The 19,728-nt window shown below is 36.5% G+C and overlaps 1 protein-coding gene across 1 annotated transcript in view; it reads left to right on the top strand.

The window, feature by feature from the left end:
* The window catches only part of FRY (furry homolog (Drosophila)), a 164,716-nt gene that overhangs the window by 64,762 nt on the left and 80,226 nt on the right, over positions 1 to 19,728 (top strand). The window contains exons 12-20 of the mRNA XM_008938741.1: positions 2,464 to 2,567; positions 3,047 to 3,155; positions 4,075 to 4,161; positions 5,912 to 6,083; positions 7,331 to 7,463; positions 11,715 to 11,822; positions 15,995 to 16,250; positions 17,351 to 17,533; positions 18,415 to 18,501. Coding sequence (XP_008936989.1) covers positions 2,464 to 2,567; positions 3,047 to 3,155; positions 4,075 to 4,161; positions 5,912 to 6,083; positions 7,331 to 7,463; positions 11,715 to 11,822; positions 15,995 to 16,250; positions 17,351 to 17,533; positions 18,415 to 18,501 — 1,239 coding nt within the window. The remainder of the gene's footprint in view (positions 1 to 2,463; positions 2,568 to 3,046; positions 3,156 to 4,074; positions 4,162 to 5,911; positions 6,084 to 7,330; positions 7,464 to 11,714; positions 11,823 to 15,994; positions 16,251 to 17,350; positions 17,534 to 18,414; positions 18,502 to 19,728) is intronic.

Raw genomic sequence — 19,728 nt, 5'->3', positions numbered from 1 at the left:
ATATTTGACCCTGGCCAAATTCTGGCCAAAGGGCATTTCATACTACCCTGCTGAAAGCAGTGTAAAAGTTAATAAGTATCCTGGTTTTGAAAGGGAACATTTATCGTTAACTAAACTTTATTTGCTAAAAACTCTTCAAGGCAGAGCTTGTATACAGGAAAGAGTCAAAGCACCATGTTTCATTTAGAGGCAGAAGTTTTAAGTGGGAGCAACAGTTCCTTGTCTCCAAATCACACTGGACATGGAGAAGGATCCACTACAATGTGAGCCAAGGGTACAGAACTTACTGTATAAAGAATGGGTCAAACAGTGCCTATGTCAGGAGTTAATCCATGGATACCAACACGATATCACTTTGGCCAGAGTGGGCCAGGTGTAAAACATTAGTGGAAAACAAAAATGAAGGAATTAAAGAAAATATGCTTCACTCCTGGAAGCCTGATTGTTCCTCCACCAATGACAGAAGAGGCAGAGACGTTGCAAAAGAAATTTCTAGAAGAGCAACAACAACAACAAATAAAAGCCAGCAGACCTCACTAATCAAGAAACAGAGCAGATCCTGGCAGAGATCTGTTTCCAACTGCTCCCCATTTTCAGAAGGCCCACATCAACTTTGACAAATTCTTTGGCACCAACAGCAAGTTGGGGACTGCCAGCAGTGGTGAAGGAACCACATCCAGTGCCAATACCTGCTGTTGGGAAAGCAAAGAAGATGTCAGATATATTAGGCCAAATACTCCTTGTCCTAATAGGATTACTGTCTGGGTTTTTCTTGTTCACAAAAATCCTTGAAATACTGAAGAAGCTCAATTGGTGGTCGTCTCTTGGGAAGGGAGATGCACTATGTGCTTTCCAAATTAATGGGCACCCAACAACCATGCACTCGCACAGATCTTGCCCATGGACAGGCCCATAATTTCCCTGGATATTTCTCAGGCTTTCTATCATCTTCTTCTTAATCCTGCTTCTGCTATGCAGCTTGCTGTTTCTGGCAGAAAACTGGTCTGCTATTTTTGGAAAGCTCCAATGATACCAGTCTCAGTCCTCCATCTCTTCTCAACTGCCTTCACAGCTGAACTAGCTCGTTGCTGGAATATTTGGACATTTGCTTATATTGAGGACTTACTCCTCTGTCCCACAAGCTCTTGTTACCTTAACTCAGCAACAGTGTCTGCTATTTTCTTGAAAGCTTTGGGGTGAGAATAAACTTTGATTAAGGATTCTCCATTGTGTGTTGAAGAAATCAAATTTTTAGGACTGAAATTTACAAGGACTGATGTGATGATACCTGATGAAAAATAGATTTAAAGTAAACAGGTTATTAAACACATTGATTACAAAAAATCTTATGATTTAAAATCCTGCAAAGATTAATAAGCCACATAAACTTTGACATTCTTTACTTCTTATTCTAATCATGTGCTACAACCATTGAATGCTACTATAACAAGCAAAAGGAGCTTGCAGTTTTTTCTTCCATTTAAGGCTTTATTGTATAAAATGTTGTCAAGGAGCTAAATGGAAATTGTAACCCAAGGACAGTGTTCCTATTCCTGAGCTTGTGACAGATGCCATGTTGAAAGTTGGAGCCATATCTCATGTCATCAGCAGGTTGTCTTCCTTCCGTTTTGCAGGACCTAGACCAATACACATTCAGGAACCACTGATTGCACTGGTTGCAGTTTCTTTGAACAAATCATGGTCTTTGATCTGTGACACAACATTTGTCTGCAGTCTAAAATTTCACTCTTTGCCATAGAGCTTTGCACTGTAGGCCAGGCAGATCTTATCTCAGGTTAAAGTGTGAAGGAGTCCAGTAAAGTTTAACCCACCAGATGGCCCAACACATGAGAGACCATCTGATTGGACTGCATATACTTGCACCTTACTCAGAAAGCTCTTAAAACTGCCACAGAAAGAAAACTGCGCATGACCAAAGAGACACGATCTTGTACTAGTTTAAAAGTTTCCAGAAATAAACAACAACCCAGACAGATAATGCATTTCAGTCCAGCTGATCCCAGGTGCCATGCTAACTAGGCCAGCCTAAGCATCCGCAGGTTTTTGTCCTTTCATTTTTGAATGTTTGCAGTACATTTATTTATCTGCTTTGTTCTTCATACCAGGTCTCCACCATAGGGCAATAGCTTTTGCACTGGCAGAATCAACTGAAGACAAGGTTTCCTTTTCATTGTCAAATTGAGGTGGCTTTCAAATAGCGATTTTAAATAGAAACATTATCTAACGAACTTGATACTTGGTTTGTTTTGACAACTCCATTAATACAAGGGTGGGTGTCAGATGCATAAGCATCCTGCAGCTGCAGGAATGGGGTACTGAGGAGCTGTGTGGCTGCATCTTTTTGTAGCGTCTTGAAAACCCTGAAACTTGACATCCACTAAGTACAGAACTTCCTTTCTAATTTGTGCCTGAACTTTATTCTTACATTATATATTTCTGTAGAATAAGGATCCAAAAATGGCTCGCGTTGCACTGGAATCTCTGTACAGACTACTGTGGGTTTACATGATCAGAATTAAATGTGAAAGCAACACAGCTACCCAAAGGTAATGTGCTGTATTTGTAATCATAATGAGGTCTTGTAGAATGGATGTTGCTAGTGAAGAGGTTTTATAGTTCTCCTGAATTCCTTTGAACTGTACCTATTCCTGTTGTACAATAAAAACTCAACTATACACAACAAAATATTCCATTTTTTGGCACCATCAGTAATTCTCCTGCCTTTTAAAGTTACTGTATGAAGTGTTTCTACTTTTGGAAGAACTAAAAATCACTTTTTGCCTGGAGAAAAGTTAGAAATATTTTTGTAATGGCACATCGTTGACTGGTTTGTTGTTACTTGTAATGTAGTAATGAAATAAAACAATTACACTGAGTCTGTAGCAAATGATCAGAACAAGTTACCTCATTACATTTTCATTTTAAAGGAAAGTCTAAGCAGAGTAGGCTGTCCAGTTTATGTTTCATGGTAAACAAATGTCTGCAAAGTCCTGAAATGCCTAATGCTTTTTTCTTTCTTTTACAGTCGGCTTATTACTATTGTCACAACACTTTTCCCAAAAGGGTCCCGTGGTGTTGTGCCAAGAGATATGCCTCTAAACATCTTTGTGAAGATAATACAGTTTATTGCACAGGTATGAGAGAACTATGCATGTGTCTTTCCAATTAATTAATAACTTGTTTGCCCAATAAGAAATTAATAAATAAGTAAACTTCCATTGTCTGAATTTTTGCAACCGCATTGTCAGTATCTTTCATCTCAGCAATGATAAAATTACAGATTTAGCTGGGGCAGACTTCTTTTCAACAGTAGGTTTTGATAAGCCTCATTCCACTGAAATTGGATAAAAACATTTTCACTTAAACTCAGCTGTATTTTTTGTCAGTTTTTGGAATTCCCAGCAAGTCAGAAAATTAATTCCTTGAATCTCAGTAAAGCTCAAAATAATACACCATGTTTTGTCATGATACTGAATCATTCCTACTTTATAGGACAATGACTTGCACTGCTTTTAAAGCAGTAAGTCAGAGGAAAACCAAGTTCAGCATGTAGCTGACACAGTTTATTTTCATCAGTTCAAATGGGAATTGCTAAAATAAACTAACCTTCAGTGCTGTAAGTTTCATCTCTTATATTCCTTAAATTCAGAGAACATTCCCATTGAGCAAAGCACTTAAGAACATACTTAAAGTCTCTGAATAGGAGTGAATTAGATGCCTAAAATCTTCCCTGAGCTCTGCCATCTGTGAACAAGCTCCTTTTATGTAAAATAACTATGTTAGTACCGTAATTACCACAGTTTAAATGAAATAATTAAAAGCTTTCTTTCCAAAATTATAATTTTCTATTTAAATGATATAAATTTATGGATTTATCAACACACAGCAGTGTTGGAAGCTTAGATCTGATGATACGTTGTGTACTTCCGAAAATGTTTTTCCGTACATTTAAATACATCCTGATTGAACAGTTTTTCAACATTCTGTTGTCTTAAAGAAAACAAGTAGCAGAAGTGAGCAGCTTAATGATTTGTAATATTTTTACTATTTCAGGAACGTTTAGATTTTGCCATGAAAGAAATTATCTTTGACTTCCTTTGTGTCGGAAAGCCAGCAAAAGCTTTCAGTCTCAACCCTGAGGTATGATGTGCATCTGCATTTTTTTGAGTTGGTATATACTGCATTGTGCTACATTTGCTTTCTGGTTACATTCTAAGCATGCCTTCAATTTTGATTTATTGGTAAAATACATCTGTGGACTTGAATCTGTGAAATGTCACGTTGTTAATGCTGATCTCATGTTTCCTCAGTGAAAATTACCAAATGTGAAGTAGTGCAAATGTATAAAACAAAAAGGAAAATAAAAACATTGGTCACAATATCTCCATATCCCTCTGCTGTTGCTATGTGCAATGCCTTAAACTATTTTAATATAAATTTTCTGTAACAATTTCAATGTTTTTCAAAACAGTTTTACTGAAAAAGTGTATGTGATGCAAGAAGAATGGAAGATGACAAAAACTCTAGTAGAGTTTTACCACTCTGACCAGTAAACCTTCACTAGTGTTAGTGCCATGAGTCAGCTTCCTAGTGCTTTTCATAGAGAAAACACTCCAGGGACACACAGAACACACAAGCTTTTGTAGTTTGAGAAACTTAAAAAAAAAAAGTAAGATAATGAAAAATTCTTTTGATAAGAATGTACATGCTTATAATTTTTGAAACATTTGCATTTGAAAATTATAAATAAATTCATGAGAAATAAAAAATATTTGTGATCGTCACATAAAATATGTCCATGTTAATCTTGCAGTATTAAACTGTGATGTTTATTCACTAAGATTCTGAAATAAAATGTTACCTTAAAAATTGTATGTGATATGAAAACAGTACTTGGAAAAGTAGATTAAACTTTTTACTGTCAAAAGCAGCTGAATTGAAAGGCAAGCTTTACTTTGAACACAGCTGTCACCTTTCTTCAGCAGGGTAAAGAAAAATGGGAGAGAATTCTTGAGCAGGCAGTCACCACCACATTCAGGGTCAGTCACTTGCAGTATTGACTGAGGGAGGCCCTGCAGAGGACATTGTGTATTAGCATTGCATGAAGCCAGACTTATGGGGAGTGGACACAGTCCGTAGCTTCTTGATGAACCAACATCTAAAACTGTACTCTTTCAGAAAAACAGTCTAGAGTCCAAAAACAATTAAATAATAGGGCTACTTTTTGATGTATGTAGACTTTAGCACTCTGAAAAAAAATACCCATCATCTATGTGAGTGCACCTCAGGGAGACTGTCAGTAGGACAGCTTCTGAGTTTTTGGAATACGTTCTGGTAAATTGAAAACAATCTGGTCTTCTAGTCGTTGCAATGCAAAGCCTGCAAGATTTCCCCTGGTGAATTCCCAGAAGGCACTCAGGTCACTTTAGCCTCATCTTCCCAACGTTTTCACATTGCAGTTCTGACACTGAGGACCATTCCAGACTTTTCACTCAGTATGGTCCATTCTGGGACCTTTCAAGACAGTTACTGACCTTTTTTCATAATGGACCAGATAGGACATTGCTGTTTAAATGAAGGTCCAATTAAGATGCATTACTGAACTCTTAAGTCTCATCCATGTGTTTTATCCTGAAGATAAAAAGATAATGTACTAATGAAAATACTTAGAAATAAAGTTTTGAGAGGGGAAAGCACTGCTTGTAGTGCAGATACAACTTCACTCTTTATTTCATGGGCATTTTATGTACAATACATCCAACTAGTTAATGTAGTGAAGATACAGAAAAAAATTATGGCAAGCACATACTTAAAATTTAAAGTTGTTGAAGAATATGAGTAGAATATGATTATTTTATTATGATACCAATTTATCTTCTGGCCTTTACAGAGAATGAATATTGGTCTGAGAGCTTTCTTGGTAATTGCTGACAGCTTGCAGCAAAAAGATGGTGAGCCTCCGATGCCAGTGACTGGAGCTGTCCTTCCCTCTGGAAACACTCTCAGAGTGAAGAAAACGTATTTGAGCAAAACTCTTACAGAGGAGGAAGCTAAAATGATAGGTCAGTAAGAGAATGGGCAACTTGGATGAGAATGAATGTGAAAAAGTCTTCAGTACTTGAGCAGAATAATTTACTATTGTTAAGTGTTCACATTATTTCTTTATTGTTAACATTTACTTTATTGTGTGTTCTAAAGAAACACAAGGTGCCTGTTCTTGCTGGCAAGAAAGAAAATTTGGCTGCTCACCTTAGCACTTCATTAAGTTACATAAATGAAGCAAAGTCTAAGTATTTCTGCACCAGTGACAGAAACCAGTGTTGAACTGTTGCTAGATCATTGTAGTGGAACCAAGAAAAGCAATGTAAGACCCACTGCTGTTGAAATGTACAACAGACATACTATTTAGTGCTGTCACTAATTCAGTTCATTTTAGTTACTCCCCAAGGATTTGCCAATAAATGTTTGTACTATTAAATTCTTTTATTTTTTTAGCAATTTCTTTACTATTTTATGACACAATATTCTAGCTTCCATGTGTAACATCTAAGATTAAGCTGGATAATTCCTATATTTTCTTTTGCATTCTATTCTGCCATTGAACTTTCAGATCTGAAACATGATGTATTTTTGAAATTCTAAGCTTACATTGTCTTCATCAAATAGGAAAATAAATGACTAGAGAACAGATTATTGAAGATATTTTCCATGTTTATATATAAAATGTCATTAAGAAAGTTAAAATTTTAGCCTTTGATAAATATAGAAAAATAGTTAATTCAGGTTTTACTTTTGAAGTATTTCATGTCCTTCAGCTGCTGTAAAGCTTTATGTCTAATACTGTTTTTCACATAAAATGTCATGCTATAAATTTTCATACCAAGTTTAGGAGAGCTCACTCAGGTTCTTTTTTTCTCTTTGCTTGTGTTCTTTAAGCCTTGCTACTAGATCAGAGCTTTTATTTCTGTCATGTAAAGTCACAAAATATGTTATATAACCTGCCAAATTGTGGCTTCATTTGACCATGTAAGGACATATCTTGACTAGGTATTTCTAAATTTTTTCTCCAGGAAAAATATGTGTGTATATATATCTCACTTGGGCTATTTTTACATACAATAACATTCTTTTTGGAGAGGGCAACATATCCTGTCTCTGAGTTGGGATATCATTACTAGTGGAATATGCTAGCTCATGAGGAAAACATTTTTCTTAATATATGCAGTACAGCATTAGTAAGCAGCTTTCTTTTTCAAAATACATGTGTCTATAAGTATCCCAAATTATACAAAAATGCATATTATTGCAGGTATGTCATTATATTATTCTCAAGTAAGAAAGGCTGTGGACAACATCCTGAGACACCTTGACAAGGAAGTGGGTCGGTGCATGATGCTAACCAACATACAGATGCTTAACAAAGAACCTGAAGACATGATTACGTGAGTGCTAAAGAACAGTAAATCCCATAAAATACTGAGACATTTTAAAGTACTTTCAGAACTTTTTCTTTATTTCTGTCTATCGTGAGCCATCAGAGAAACAAGAAACATATAGCCTAGTTAGTATATACTTTGAAAAACTCTTTATGTTTGATTGTACTTTGCGTGTTGCAGTGTTAGGAATTGAACTGATGCTCTCAGTGTAGCCAAAATCATGTGTGAATCCTGTGAATGTTTAGATGGTAGAAGTTGAAAGCCCAAAACCTGTCAGCACACTGCTTCAGGGTCTGTTTGCATCACTGAACTTCAAAATGAATGCAACAAATTCTGTAAATCCCTGTTAATAATAATCTTTCAAATTTCCCACTACTATTTATGCCTGTAATCAAAGTAAAATCTCAATTAAAAACCCAAGTCATTTTGTGATAAATCTTGGATATAAGCACCAGTACATCTCAAGCAAAATTATTAATGAAAGAAGTTTCTTGGGAGAGTTCTAGTGAGGTGGACATGTAGTAGAATTTAGAGACTCAAGGACATCATTTAACACAAGGAGCACAGACTGTAGACATCCCAACTGTAAGGAGACCTTGCATATCTTTAATGTTGCAGGTGGACATGGTAGTTATGCTAGAAGAGAAACAACCCCTGGAAACAAGTTTAAGGTATAATGAAGAGAACGTTGGTCTCTTCAAGACTGGTGTTTTTTTCATATACTGTCAAAACAAAACAAAACAAAACAAAACAAAACAAAAAGACAGCTTCTTAAAAATACTGTGAATGGTAGGTAGACTGCAATGACTGGCCAAATTCAGCTACCTTTTACAGCTGATACAATCTTTATCTTTTAATGTCATTCCTCTGCCTTTGTTTGTTGCTGTGACTGTGTAGATGAGATTGTAAGCTCTTTGTGTCTTTAGTGTTATTTGTTTATATTAAACGCTAATATTACTAGCCAGTAATATTTCACATGTTTCTTATAGTAATCCTCAGCACTCACAGACAGTTTTCACAACCATTTTGGGTATCCAGGCTTTTGCAAGAGCAAAAGTGAGTTTTGAAACTCACATTTTATTCCCCAAAAGATAGTTGCATAGTGAAGCCTTGAGCACTTAGATAAGAAGTGTACTTAACCCTAGCTTTCCATGTACATTCTGTGGTTTCACAGCATCACCCAAATAGTGTTTATTTTTACAGTCAGTGAACAAACAGACTTGAAAGAGTTTTAAATTTCAGAAGGGGTTACCATTTGGTAGTAACTTTGTCAGAGACATAAAGATTTTAAGGTCTGAAGATCTAAACACGTAAGTTACTGGCTTTTCATGTTATACTTTATATCCAGATAAGCTGTAACAGTAGATACACTTGAAAGGAAAAACACATTAGAAAACATTTTTACTTGTTCTTCCAAGGAAAAATATATCTGGAATCCTTAATTATCAATTGATCTAAAATAATGTGAACTCATGAAAAACATCATTATCTGTTCTATTGGAATTTTTAAGTGACCCTTTTAAAAATTACATTGTGCATGATAACTGGAAAAGCCAATATATTGGTTTTATGTAATTGCTTCTCATTTCTTTCCCAGATCTTCATGTTTGCTGGAGTTACATATTTATTTTGAGCTCTTATGTGCTTTAATATATAGATACCACACTACATTTATCTGTGTTTTAAAGTTATGGCTTTTGACATATTTACATATAGTTAATATTACTGTAAAAACTGAATCTTGTAATGATATTTTTAACAACAAAGTAAGAATCAGAGGGATGTAGCTAGACAATGAATAGCCATAGTTTTAAAGTATACAGGTTCTGGAATTTTCTTTGGCAGTGTTAAGCTTGCATGTGTGTTTAATGACTAAGCATTTATTGTTGAAGTAGTAAATGCCACTCTGGAGAGTCTTACTAAATCCTGACTAGGGAGTGTCCTTTGCATCCTCCACTGGGATATGAATTTCAATACTGGTTATAATTGCTTTCCAACACCTAGTGAGAATGGAGCATCCATTTTTCTAACATAGAAACCTGTTCTTGCAAGTACTTCAAAGATTTTTGCTGACAATACCAAACTAAAACCTGTTACTGCTGGTATGGAAACACAAGCTTCCAGGTGAGGACAGCTGTTGGTGCACTCATCCAGAGCTCGTCCTGTTAGATCCTGAGTCAGCCAGAGATGAGTGCAGAGCCCTGTGAGGGCCCCCTCACCAGACACTTCCCGTGCTGTGCCTGCTAGCTCAGAGAAGCTGGGAACTTGAGCCTCAGATTTGAATCTTCTGCTAGTCTTCTGAGCAGCTGATAAGCCACAGAACACCCACAGATTTTATATTTATAAATACTCATTTGCCTTCAGAAGAGTTTCCTCTCGAACTATTACCTTACATGCCTCCATTTTAAATGCATAAACTGTTTACCCTCGCTAGGGACTGGTAATAAGGAAACTCTGCAAAGTTCACTTTCCATTCCAAGTCAGCAAGGAAGACTCATGGGTTTGCCTGCAGATAAAATTACCAGTGGCACTTTACCGTTTACAACTATAAAAATATAAAATTTTTCAGCACTTACTAATCAAACTAGCATTTACATTAGCAATATTAGTTCAAAAGGATTTGTTTATAACCCAGTTCTCAGATGAGATGTTGTAGTTTACTCTTTTTCAAGTCAGTTGCTGACACCTTCTTTCAAGTTCTGTCTGTTAGGATATAGATACAAGGAGACAGGTAATTTCATTTGTAGTTTCCCCTCATTGTTCTATTCTAGTCAGTAGATTAAAATTACATCGTCACTTTGTTAATGTAATATATATACAAGCTTAAAAGCATATAGGGTGTTAAGAGAAAGAATGGTATTCACTACAAAACTGGTTTTAATTCAGTAAACCTAATGTCAGTTTATGCCTTTTCTGTACCCATTATTTCAGTGAACACTTATTGTTACCCTATAAATCTTACTTTAGAATTGTGAGATGTTGTTGCATTCAGCCTTTCTCTGTGACTGAACACAGAACAAAGGTATCCAGATGCAATGTCCTCTGTTCAGTGAAGAGGCAGAGTAATGTCACAAGCAGGGCATTGGACAGGGGTGCAGGAAAACTGGATTAGTTTTCTCTTTCCTCACTGAATTTCAGTGTGGTGTTACATAGCTCACAATGTTTCTCAGTGTCTCTCTTCCCCCTCCCATTCTTTTCTAGTTTGATTGAAAGTGTATTGAAACAGGAGCAGTCTTTCTCTGCATGGTTATAGCATGGTCCCTAAACACAACCTTGCTCTTTCAATTCCTCCAAAGCATATTACAAGTCAATAATAAATAATATTTTGGGAAAAAATTCCCTGTTTGAAATGCTGTTGTGCTTTGGTTATTTCCTCTATACTTAATTGTCAAATAATAATGAGTTAAAAATGAGCAAATAAAACCCCCATGCTTTAGTATCTGTCTGAAGGGATTCTTTAATCTGCATTCTTACAAAAGATATTGGACACAAGTCAAAAAACAACTGCATCTGTTGTGAAAATAATCAGCAGCTGAAACTTGAGCTACTTTGCAAGACTTAAGGACTCTCATCTAGTTTTTGGTTCATGCTGAGCTTTAAAGTCAACCACTTTCCCAGGCTGTTCGGGAGCAGTTGAGCCATTCCACAGATGAGAGCAGCCTTGGGGCTACAAGACATATTTTAGTTGATAACGGTTGCTAAAGTGCTGCTATCTCAGGCAGGGATCAACAGAAACTCTCTGGCCATCTCATCTTTATAGTTTCCACAGATCTGTGTGCTGAGTGCAACTACACAGATCATCAGTCATTTTTTTTGGGCTTCCTAGACATCTGCTATTTACTTTGTACAGCTGATGTAATATAGATGCACTGTGATGAAGAACACCCTAACTTTTTCCTTATTGCCTCATCATGCAAATGCTGATCTTGATGGAGGAATCCTCCTTGTGTTCTAGCTCCATCTTGATCTATCTGCCACTTCCTCGTGGAAAGAAACAAATGAATCAATGATAACTGGTTTTTTTCAAGTGCTCTATAGATTATGCATAAAAAATGTCAAAATCAAAACCACTCATTGAATGGAAACACCTATTCATGTTTCCTTCTTCTTTCATTTCTGGTGTCTAGTTTTCTGTACTGATGTTCATAGTAGGACTCTGGCACTCTATTATGTCCAGCCCTTTCCTGAAAAACTGAAGGAAATAATTCCATATAGTTACATATTAATCTTAGTCAAAATTCTGTTTTAATTTTTCAGTGGTGAAAGAAAACCAAAAATTGATCTGTTCAGAACATGTGTTGCTGCTATTCCTCGATTGCTTCCTGACGGAATGTCCAAACTTGAGTTGATCGACTTGCTGGCAAGGTAAGCTGTTCAGGCATTGAATGACTGCTCAGGGGGAATACATTGAAGAGCTGAGCTGCAGAATGTGTTTAAGGAAACAGTTTCTTAGACAAAATCATATGCTTATAAAAAGTAATCTGCTATTGTTGGATAAGACATAGAAGCCTTAGCTTCTTTTCACAGTCACAGTGTTTGTATTACAGACTCCTGATTTTATAAGAGGATACCAGAACTCTTCTCCATCAGTATGTAGGTTACATATTATTCGCCATTCTTCATTATGTTCACCATTTATTACCTTTTTTTAACCATCACAACATTCTGATTAACAGGAGAGAACATCTTTTCTGTGTAGTGGAAAAACATGGAGATACCTGTTCAGTTTTGATTTATGATTCCCACATGTCTGTTTGGTAAAACAGAACATGCTAACTGTGGTATCTTTCCAAAAACTTTTTGAATGGGTAACAAATATTATAACATGTTTTTATTCTTATTATTATACATAGAGAAAAGGATAAATTTAAATATCATATTCTCCCTGTCTGAGGCCCATTGAATTTATCTAGATACACCTCACTTCACTGGACAAGGTAGTCTACAGCACACAATTGCTAAAACAGTTAGGTTTCAGGACATCAAATCAGTGACTTACTGCAAATAATTATGATAACAGATATTGGTCAGTACAGAAGAGTCTGTTAACATTTCAGTTCTAGTATCCAAGTCAAAGATTCCAGCATGTATTATTTATGCAAGTGGATTACGGTAGTAAATTGAGCCACAAGACCCTTGCAGCATGCTGCTCTCAGGGGACTGTGGCAGAGCAGTCTCTGTCACTCTGTTCTTGTTTTTGAAACATCTGTGAAGAATGGCAGATATGGGAGCAACATTCAAAAGCAGATTTTTATGTTCTGTGAACACCCAACTCACAGTGATGTGCTAAAACAGTGAAACAATTAATTCTGCTAGTAGTAAAGAGTGCAGACAGCCAAACAAGCCAAAACTGCAGCCAACAGCCAGCATGCTTGATTTCCTTGTGTTTACATCCTCTGCTATAAATCACTTGTGGGTTGTTTTAAATCATTACATAATCAAATTATATAGATACCAAATTAACTAGTTACATCAATTATATTTTAAGGGAAGGTAAAAAGGACATATTTTCCTTTAATCAAGTATTTTAACTAGCTTTCTATCTGTATTAATGCCCTCAGTGGAGCTGGTAGAAAGCACATACCCATCCTGTTCACAGCTCTTCGGTCACAGAGTATAGTCCAGGTCAGACTCATCACTACTCTTAAGAAAGTTTGGAAACCAATGTAGATTTCTTCCTAAATTAGTGCTTCTCTCCTGAAGTCTCACAACTGTCAATATAAAGGTATATTTTTATTCTATTATCAAACTTAATGGAGGAAAGGTCAGTTATGAGTCTTGAGCCACAATCAGTTTTTAAGAATTTCTTGGATAATATCCGTGCTGGGATAATGCAAGAAGGAGGTCTTCTGGGTTATCTGATGCTAACTGTGAGAAGTGAGACATCAAAAGGAACTGAGAACAGCATCTCTAAGGCATCTTTGAAAGCAATTACATACTCAGCCTTTCCCCCAGAAGCGGACCTTTGGGAAGCTGTTCTCATCTCCTGTATGTATTCATGCTACAGCATCTTTGTGACATTGATACTGTTTTAAATCAGATTCTCAACTGAAAGAAAGGGAAACTATTTAGGTAAAAGGAAGTGGATGCATAATAGGTTGGAAAGCAGTTAACAGGCAGTTCATGGTTCAGGAGACATACAGCATGGTGCTGAAATAACTGCAAACCTTATTCACATATATAAATAAGAGTAAGTACAAAAGATTTTTGAAAAAGTTCTTCTGGTCTAATTGGTATCAAGGATGCCAGATTTGGAGCACAACATCCGAGCTGGGGCATTGTGGCTGAAGAGACTGACTAGAGAACACAGGAAAGAAAGATCAGTAGGTTGAACGAATTAGGTCTGTTTTGTCTGGGGTGGCGTGGATTGAAAAGAGTCTACAAAAGTGCAGCTTCAGAGAAGAAAGTGCTGAACAGTTTAATACATTGTTTCACCTTAATGTAAGTCTCCAGACTACACTAGCATCAGAGCTGCTTCTACATTCCCTGTACTATCCCATGTTTATTGGGGTCCAGGTTGACCACTTCTCCCACTTAACAGCAGGTAAGTCTTTGCTGTTCTAGAGAACACTGCATAAAAATATTGTCTTTTCTGGGTCAGAGGCTAAAATTAATACAAGGATAAAAAGCTTTGAAGAGGTGATGTTTCCATTTCTCTCTGTTTTTGAAAAGAACTTGAGAAGCTGTTCTGCCAGGGATTTGTGTGGGGCTGTGTTGTTGGGATGGAAAGCTGTTAAATATTTTCTTTTCACTAAAGATAAAATAACATCGTTGGATTAATGGGTTCTTTTGTTCACAGTTTGGTTTGAATTTTTCTTCCTTGCAACAGATGTGTCTTTTGGCAGTTTCCAGGAGGAGCCTGTAACCCAGCAGCTAGATTTTCTTCCAGGACAGCTGTATTCAAATTATAAACTGTAAAGCAGATGTCAAGTATATACTGTACCTTTTGCCCTTTCCCTGCCCACTGAAACCATTCATTAAAAATTCCCAAGCAGGTCTTAAATTTAACTAAGTGAAGTGCAAACAAACAAACAGTTACTGGCTTCCTCCAGCTGCCTGTCATACAGGGGTAATACCTAGCTGCGTTCTTACGCTCAATTTGAATTTCATCTCATTTGATAATGCCATTGCACAGTAACTTGGGCTTAGAGACCTATGTCTTTTGTATCCTCTTTTCTGTTATTGCTTTGTGTCATTGTGGAAGTCATTTCATGGATGATTTAATCATAGTCTCAGAGGGTTTGCTTATTTTTCTGGTTTTGGCATTCCAAAGAGGAGACAAAAATGGTCCTTTCTTAGCAGAACAAAATACTGTGTTTTCAAATTTATATAGGTCACATGGTTATTAAAGCATAAGAGTTATTTTCGGAGTCATGTTCACTAGGGGTGAAGTTTCATGGCAGTTTCTTTCATCTGACTTAAAGAAATGTCCCCTGCCTCCCAATTTGGCAGCTATAATGAAGCAGGCTTGTTATGAGCTGCATCTCATCATACATTTCCAACTGAATGGAATTTGGTTCCACTCCATTTGGCTGTTTTGGCTTTTTTTTTCTTCTAGCTTTCTGTCCTTTTCTTTATTATGTGTCCTCATTTTCAGCTATGCAGATTAAATGTAGATAAAGTACTTTGAAATTGAGTTCTAACACACTACAGAAAATTACAGTCTCATGAGTAATTAAAACAAAATACATCATAAAGGCAAAGAACTGAAAATTGCAGAACACGCTGATCTGAATTTACTTTATTATGCCAAGCTACCAACACAGAACTGGTTTTATAATTTTTGTGTCAAAAGACAGTGTAAAGAATTTTTATGTTGAGAAGAAATTCAACATGCTGCAAATACAGACGGGAGCAAAATTTGAAAATGAGATCTAAAATTGCACCATGTTTCAGAAGAACTTTTGGGGTATCATTTGTGTTTTTAAAAATATGGAAGGTCCTGAGGCTGTTTTTTCCATTTCTCTATCCTGATTGTTTAAAATATAAAGCACTTTTTAAAATCAAATGCTTCTTTTTATTCCTTTTAAATATTTACTTTCAATAACTGAAGTTTGCTTCTTGGCTAAAGATTTGGTTTAACTGTTAGGCAGATGAAGTGTGATGCTTTTAATTTTTTTATTGAAAATAAATAAATAAATACATAAATTATGACATTTTGCATTAACCTGTAAGTCTTTTGATATAAAAACTAAATAGAAGCTATTTTATAACTGAGAAAATCAAAAGTATACTGGGTTTGGGGAGACCGCAAAGTTGCCCAATTATGTACTTTAAAGATACTATCTTTAGGAGTGAAATGAAGACTTCTTCTGGATCCATGAATATGCTTGGGTGCTGTTGTAGCAAGAATTACAGTATAAAAACAGACTAAAGATGTTGATTGTGGTCAACAATAATGAAACCATGATAGCATCATCGCAATTTACATTGTCATTAGGAATATTCCATCAGTTAAGTTACTGAAAAACATATACTCCTTACCACAGTAAATAGTCCTTAGATTTTTATTACCTGACATTTACTTTTACTTTCAGGCTGTCTATCCACATGGATGATGAACTTCGACACATTGCACAGAATTCTCTTCAGGGTCTGCTTGTTGACTTTGTTGACTGGCGGGAGGATGTACTCTTTGGTTTTACTAATTTTCTGCTACGTGAAGTGAATGATATGCATCATACCCTTCTTGATACTTCACTGAAGTTGCTGCTACAGTTGCTTACACAATGGAAGCTTGTAATACACACTCCAGGAAAAGCTTCTGAACAGCCAAAGAATAGATCTGCAGAGGTATGAAATCAAGAGATCTGTGTCCTAACATTAATAGCAATTGAAGGCAGAAATTACATTCCTTGTTATTGCTGTGGTTTATGTATTTTGTATTGACTCACCTGAGAAGAATTCACTGTGTAAGATTTTTTAAGGTAATTAGTTCAGTTGTCTTTTGAGGACAACTATGTCCTTGTGTAATACAGCAGATGTTGTTGTTGAGCAACCTAAGAGAATGCATGTCAAACTGAAATATGCACATCAACAAAAGCACGTAAAGTGAAATGTTTGTATGTGGACGTGGCAGAAGGACTTTTTCCCAGGACAGAAACTGATTGATAATGCTAATGGGAATGCTGAGAAAAGTAAAGTGGATCTTCCCTTCCCGTAGCCATTTCATTTGGTTGATTCAAAAGCATCAAAGAACCTGATTGTTTCTACAGCCTGCTATCTCCCATGTGTTACAAACATTCCTGGGAACTGAACAGCTTTTCTCCTGCTCCTCCCAGCTGGACTATCCCACAGATATTTTCATTATGAGAGATTTTCAGGCTTATCTCCTAACCCAGTCACATCAGAAACATTTTCCTTTGGGCAGGCATGATATCTGCTTTCTATCACAGAGGGCCATTAATTAATAGGTAATAATGTTATTACAAAAAATGTAGAAAAGAGAAATCCCCACATACTTTTCACTAAATATCGTTACATTTTACTAGGGGTCAAGTTCTAGAGGGCAGCTACCTAAGGTGTTGCCTGCTACAGGATCAAAGAAGGACCTGCAGACCTGCTACTTGGACTAGAAAAAGTGTGAAATTTCATAGTCTTACTTACCCATTCATTTTTTAGAGAAGGGTGGAATGAAGCAAGTAGTGGAATTGCAGATTAGAGGGAGGGGTTTGGCCAAAAGACTCTCTGCTCATATATTGGTTTTATGGAACAAGATAACTTAAAGCAACAAAATTTGATTATTTGAGGGAATGCTGTCAGTCTCTTTCTTCAGCAATTACATGGCCTCTGCGTTTTGTTTCTTTCTATGTCCTAGTTAAATAGAGTATTTCTTGGAGACCTCATTTTCAAACACCATCACTTCATTTTTCCCCCTTTGTGTTGTTCTGCAGTTGATACCAAATGGATCCAGCCACCGGATGCAGTCTGAACGAAGCCCCTATTCTAACGTGCTGCACGCGGTGGAGGGGTTTGCGCTGGTTCTGCTCTGCAGCTTCCAGGTTGCGACACGTAAGCTGGCTGTACTCATCCTCAGGGAGATCCGTGCTTTGTTCCTGGCCCTCGGCCAGGCAGAGGTAGGGTTTTCCTTTTCTGGAACTCTGAATTAAAATTTTCCAAAGATAAAGCTCAGAACTGCTATTAAGGTTTCTTCTAACCTACTTGCTGCACTGCTGCAGATATGTACTTTGTCTATAAAAAAGCATTTGTTCTGTGCTTAACATTTCTATTTGCCTTAACACTGCAAACCTTTCTGTGTACTCAACAATGTCACAATAACATGTGCTATGTACAAAAGAATTTTAAGGGAAACATGTACAGCAAATTAATATTTTCTCTGGTCATGCTCTGAATGTAAAAGACACGGTAAAAGCTTTTTTTACTTCATGGAGCATTTTTGTATCGTCAGGATTATAAATTTGTATTGGAAATTAAACTCATTCCTGTAGCATACCATTTTGTAAAAAAACAGCCTAAGACACATTTAAGGTTATTCACATAGATTTTCCTTGTATAGTAAAGACCTCTAAGTCATTTTTATGACTATAGGAATAAGGAGAGTCATGTTGTGTGTTGGCGGACACAGCTCACTGAGCCATCTAAATGCCTGAGAACACAAATATGTGTGTTCATGGCAAAGGAATGCTTTAATAAACAGTAAGCTAATTTTTCAGTGTTTTGATACCAGCTATCCAAAGTCATTTGGGATTTTCTGATATGTGCTTTTGTTCAGTAAGCGGTGAGCTATAGCTACAAATTAACTTTGTTTCAAGTCACTGCCTGAACTTGGTTCTGAGATTAATATGAAAAAGACAAAATGCACCCATCATTACCAATAAATTTTTTTAGCCATTTTAGATTCATGTGTCATAATTTTTAGGTGGTTCATGTACCAGAAAAATAAGAAAGGAAATAATTTGATCAGGAGAGCAGTTAACTTGTGTTCTCTGTTACACAGGATGATGACAGGCCTATGATTGATGTCATGGATCAACTGAGTTCTTCTATTCTTGAAAGTTTTATTCATGTGGCTGTTTCAGATTCGGTAAGTACTACTTTGATGTTACTGCTCATGTTTACAAAGCACATGAATGTAACAAAGAGCAGACATGAAATACTAAAAATGAAGCTGCTAGAAATCAAAGAAATTACACAGCTTTAAGACTCGAGCCATCTATCCAAGAGCTCCACGACTCCACAATGTCCCAGACAATCTGTTCCATGAAGAAAATCACACCATGGATATAGAATATACTACCTATTGAAAACAAACCAAGAAATGACAACAACAACAAAACAACAACAATAAAACCAATAAAATTTAGACTCAAAGCTACTTAGATTCTGGACCTGTGACCTGCATCCAAAAGAACCATTGAGAAAGTCTTATTTCCAGCACTACCTAATGCTTGGGGTGCTTGCAAGTCACTCACTGCTATCACCTGTTCCAGAACCTTTAGCTCCCTTTTGTGCTCAGAAGAGGCCCTGCCTGCAAACCTGAGACTAAGCTCTAGAGTAATTTGGAGCTGGAATGAATCCTTGCTTTCACCCTCTTGTGGGTTTAATGTGGCTGATGTGCCACCAGAGGAAGCAGAGATGCCCTAAGCGTTTTGAATGACAAATATTAGCAGAAGAACTTATACATAGGGCAATTTGTTTTGCATACTGTTTTAGAGATCAGTGCTCTTGTTCAGAGAGCAGAAACTGTGAGTTTGGGGCACTTTTCAGCCTGATTAAGTTAAAGCAACAATTGGTCCTTGCCATGTGAATGCCCTTTCTTGGGATAGGAAGGGGACATTGAACTCATGGTGAAGTTGGGCCACTGTGCAGCTGAAAACAGGAAAGTTGATGAATTAGAGACTGAGCAAGCAAAACATATTCTGGCTCTTTAACACAGGAATTATTAAATTAATCTGAAATCACAGTACCTGGGTTTGGGTGTTGCATTTCCTATAGGCTAAGGTTTGGGTTTTGAGCTTTAATTTTATGCATTAATAATATAGAAAGGCAAATGTGTTACTCGTGAACCTGGTTTCTGACAAGTACAGCAGGGAGTGGTAGTTTAGTGATTACGAACAGCAGATGAGGATGCAAGCAAGGGTTACATCCTATTTGAGGCCTGCTAGTGAATAATAAGGATGTCAAAATACACATAGTTTATGTTTTCATTTCACAATGTTGTTTTCTTAAGACAAAATTTAAATTACAGTAGAGAAGTGTTCTGGTGATGAAGGTAGTAGTGTTTAAAGTGGATTAAAACTACTTAAGCATC

The sequence above is a fragment of the Merops nubicus genome, unplaced genomic scaffold, assembly GCF_000691845.1.
Source record: "Merops nubicus isolate BGI_N331 unplaced genomic scaffold, ASM69184v1 scaffold9374, whole genome shotgun sequence".
Classification (NCBI taxonomy): Eukaryota; Metazoa; Chordata; class Aves; order Coraciiformes; family Meropidae; genus Merops; species Merops nubicus.
Note: the sequence above shows the minus strand (reverse complement) of the source record. Positions and strands in the feature narration are given on the sequence as shown.